At 61.5% G+C, this 3,640-nt stretch overlaps 1 protein-coding gene across 1 annotated transcript; it reads right to left on the reverse strand.

Moving 5' to 3' along the window:
- Positions 1 to 102: 102 nt before the first annotated feature.
- On the reverse strand, positions 103 to 3,102 carry HOXB4 (homeobox B4). Its single transcript, XM_036341681.1, has 2 exons — positions 2,468 to 3,102; positions 103 to 1,613 (listed from the first exon to the last, which is right to left on the reverse strand). Exons 1-2 carry the CDS (start codon positions 2,913 to 2,915, stop codon positions 1,315 to 1,317), a joined length of 747 nt encoding a protein of 248 aa, XP_036197574.1. The 5' UTR covers positions 2,916 to 3,102; the 3' UTR covers positions 103 to 1,314.
- Between the last annotated feature and the right edge of the window lie 538 nt (positions 3,103 to 3,640).

Below are 3,640 nucleotides of genomic sequence, written 5' to 3' on the forward strand. Positions count from 1 at the left end.
GTACAATGTGAATCCAAATGGACTGAGGTGCTTCCGATGGAGGCTAGGGGGCATTTGTCCGTATCTTTAGATCAAGGCTTAAACAAAAACACGCTGGGCTGGTCACAAGAAACCAAACATTTATTTCTATTGTCACTCGGTACAGGACACACATTTTCACGCCAACGAAGGGTTCTAGACTCAGGCAGCCCCGGAACTAGGAAGGGGGCCTAGTTTGGAATGTCAGGAAGAGAAGAGGAGAAAGGACACACATGACATAAAATAATAATAATAATTAATTAATAATAATAATCAATGCAACAATGATCAACTATGGGAGAGGTCTCTGGCACATCATCTCCCAGACCCGGGAAGGGCGCAACATTTTATTTCCTAGTTTCACATTCAGTTTCAGCCTAGGAGGGCAGGTCACGTCTGCACAACTGGAGATGGGCCAGGGGGGTGTGCCCAGACCTCCGATGCCCTCACCCTGCAGAGACAGCTTGACCTGCCCAAGGCAGGCCCTCCCGGGTCTGCGGTCTGCGTGTCTCTTTCTTTTCTTTCTTTCTCCTTGGGCTCAATTTCCCTGCGGTGGCCAAGGCCGCCCAAGCCTCCACTTGCCCCCTTTCTGCTGCCTCCCCTTCCCAGCCCCGCCGTGGAACGGGGTGCAGTCAGTGTCCCCCGCAAAGGGGCCTGGATGGGCCACCGGGAGGAGGTGTTATGTGTGTGTGTGTCACCGTGGCCAACACACCGCGCTCTCTGGCAATCAGAGGGCGCTTTCGCTGGGTGTCAGGCCTGGGGGACAAAGAAAGAAAATCCGGGGCTGTGTTCGGCAGCGGCAGCAGCAGAGGCCGGGAGGCGGGCGGCCTCATTTGTTAGCCGAGTGTCGAGGTAATGGTGGCCGCCGAGGCCCGTCCTCTCCGCGGCAGAGTAAACAAGACGGATGGGCCCGGGCCTGGCGTGATTAAAGATGAAACGTGGATCCATCTTCGCCACAGCTGAAAACGAGGCGTGCAGCCTCCTCCTATTTCTCTTTCTGTCTTTTCTTTCTTCCTTCTTCTTCTCCTCTTATTTATTTTTTTTTAAGAAAGCAAGAGACTTGAGCTTTGCTTCTGGGGGGGGCCTCCACCGGCTCCCCATTGTGGTTTCTATAAATAAAGCTTCCCCGACCCCTTCTCTGCGTTTATTCGTGAAAATAGATAGAGGGGGGTTGGGGGGGCAGGAAGGCTTCTCCAGGCCCAGGCCCCAGGGTCTCCTCCCGCCTCTCTCCCCCGCCTTCCCGGCGCTCGCCACCCTCCCCCGCCCCAGGTCCGTGGCTCCCGCGCGCAGAGGCCACTAGAGCGCGGGGGGACCTCCGTTGGGCCGGCCTGGGGGCCCTCCGGCTGCGCCTGCGGCGCCGCCCGAGCGGATCTTGGTGTTGGGCAACTTGTGGTCTTTTTTCCACTTCATGCGCCGGTTCTGGAACCAGATCTTGATCTGGCGCTCGGACAGGCAGAGCGCGTGGGCGATCTCCACCCGCCGGCGCCGCGTCAGGTAGCGGTTGTAGTGGAACTCCTTCTCCAGCTCCAGCACCTGCTGGCGGGTGTAGGCGGTGCGAGAGCGCTTGGGCTCCCCGCCGGCGTAATTGGGGTTTACTGGACACACACAGAGAGAAGGAGAAAGAGAAAGTTTTATGGCCCCCAAAGGGAGGAGGGAGAGCACTTTCTTCCAGAGAACACAGTATCGCCCGCCCTCCCTCCCTCCCTCTCCCGCCGCCTCTTCTGACTCCGGGGGGCGGGGTGGGGGGACAGGGAAGCAAGCGGGGGCCGCTGGAAGAAAAGGAGACCTCGGAGTTTTGGAGGCTTATCTCCATGTTGTTTGGGGGAGTCTGGTGGTGGGTGGGGGGGCTCAGAGTGAGGAAATCTTCACCAGGTTTTCCTCGTTCCTCTCCCGCCTTGGCCCGAGGCCCGGGGTGGGAGAATGAGGGGTGAAAGGGGAGGGGGCTTCCCTCAACCTTTCTGCTGTCAGTTCCCACCCTCTCTGCTCGGATTGCAAGCAGTGCCTCCCCCCAACCAAAAACTTTTGCCCACTTCTGGCGCCCAGGAGCCAGGCCAGGGGGAAGCAAGGGAAAAAATCAGTAGTGGGAGTTGACTCAACGCTCCGCTTAAATACAGATTTCCTCCTCCTCCTTCTCTCCCACCTCCCGCCCCCTCCCCGACTTCCAACTTCACTGAGACTACGCGTCCCCGGCGAGAAAGTCGCTGGTGAGAATGGCCACAGAGAATGGGGAGCCGACTTCAAAGGCGCGGGGCCCACCAGGCCATAAAAATTTATGGGGGATGTAATTATGTGGCTCTGAAAACAGGCGACCGTAAATCTCGGCCGTGGCGAGTTTATAGCGGGGACAATTGGCTTCCCCCGGCTCCCCCCCGCCCCCCCCCATGCCTCCGAGGTCCCTTTGGTGTAAAGCGCCGGGGGTGGGAGGGGGAAGGGGCGCCCACGCACTCACCCGTGCTCACGTGAACTTTGCGCATCCAGGGGTAGACGACGGGCTCTTTGCACGCGGAGTGGGACGGGCTGGGGTGCAGGGGGTTCTGCGCGCAGGGAGGCGGCGGGGGGCTGCTGCTGACCGCCTCGCAGCGCTGGCCGGGCTCCGGGAGGAGGGCCCCGGAGGGTGGCGGCGCCGGAGCCCGAGGGGACAGCCCGGGCGGCGGCGGGGGCGGCGGGGGCGGCGGCGGGGGCCCGGGGTCCCGGCAGGCCGCGTAGCGCTGCACGGTGCACGCCGCGCGCCGCCCGAAGCCCGCCTCCGGCTGGAAGCCGCTCTCTCGCCTCTGGCCGCCGGCGTAGTACCCCGGCGAGTGGTCGCTGGGGAGGTAATCGCCCTGTGAGTATTCCTCGCACGGAGGGAACTTGGGGTCGACATAGTTTGAGTTGATCAAAAAAGAACTCATAGCCATTAATTTCTGGGAATTGCCCACAAAATATACTAAAATTTATTCCGACCCCTGACTCGTTTTCCTGTTTCCGAAAGCCCTCCTACTTACTGTCAAGTGAACAAAGTTAGGGCCCCACGTGATCCTGGGAGCCAATGGCCGCCCCGCCTGCGATCCCCGGATAAGGAAATCTGCTCACCCGGACCCTACTCCAGCCAAAGGGGTTTATTTCCCCTTCTCCTGCCCCCTCCCCACCCACCCACAGACACCCAGCCAACGCCGGGATTTGCATAGGGCTCCTGCGGGGCGGCCTGCCCGTCCCCGAGACCCAGGGAGAGAGCCAGCGGGCTGCCAACCGAGGGCCTGATGGGGCCCTGGGCAGAGCGCAATCCCTAGACACCCTCGGAAGTTGGGGCTCCCCGTGTAGCCCCTCCTGTCCTGCCTCACCTCCGCCCGCATGCTCTGCCTCCGTGGGCCCCTTCCCTTCCTCCCGCGGGAAGGGAGCCCGTGCGCCCAGCGTCGGCGTGGGGAGTGAAGTGAGAGGAGGACGGGGGTCTTTGCCCGGAGAGGGGAGCCCACTCGGGGGCGAGAGGCACTGAGCGTGGAGCTTTTCTCCGGCAGCCGCACGGGGAGGGGGAGGGAAGGAGAGAGGAGGCGTGGGGAGCCAGCGGGCGGGTGCACGGAGGGGCTTGTCAGAGATGAATGGAACCGCGGGCGGATCGATAGAAAATTCATGCACTAATTCGGGG

The sequence above is a fragment of the Myotis myotis genome, unplaced genomic scaffold (assembly GCF_014108235.1).
Source record: "Myotis myotis isolate mMyoMyo1 unplaced genomic scaffold, mMyoMyo1.p scaffold_m19_p_17, whole genome shotgun sequence".
NCBI lineage: Eukaryota > Metazoa > Chordata > Mammalia > Chiroptera > Vespertilionidae > Myotis > Myotis myotis.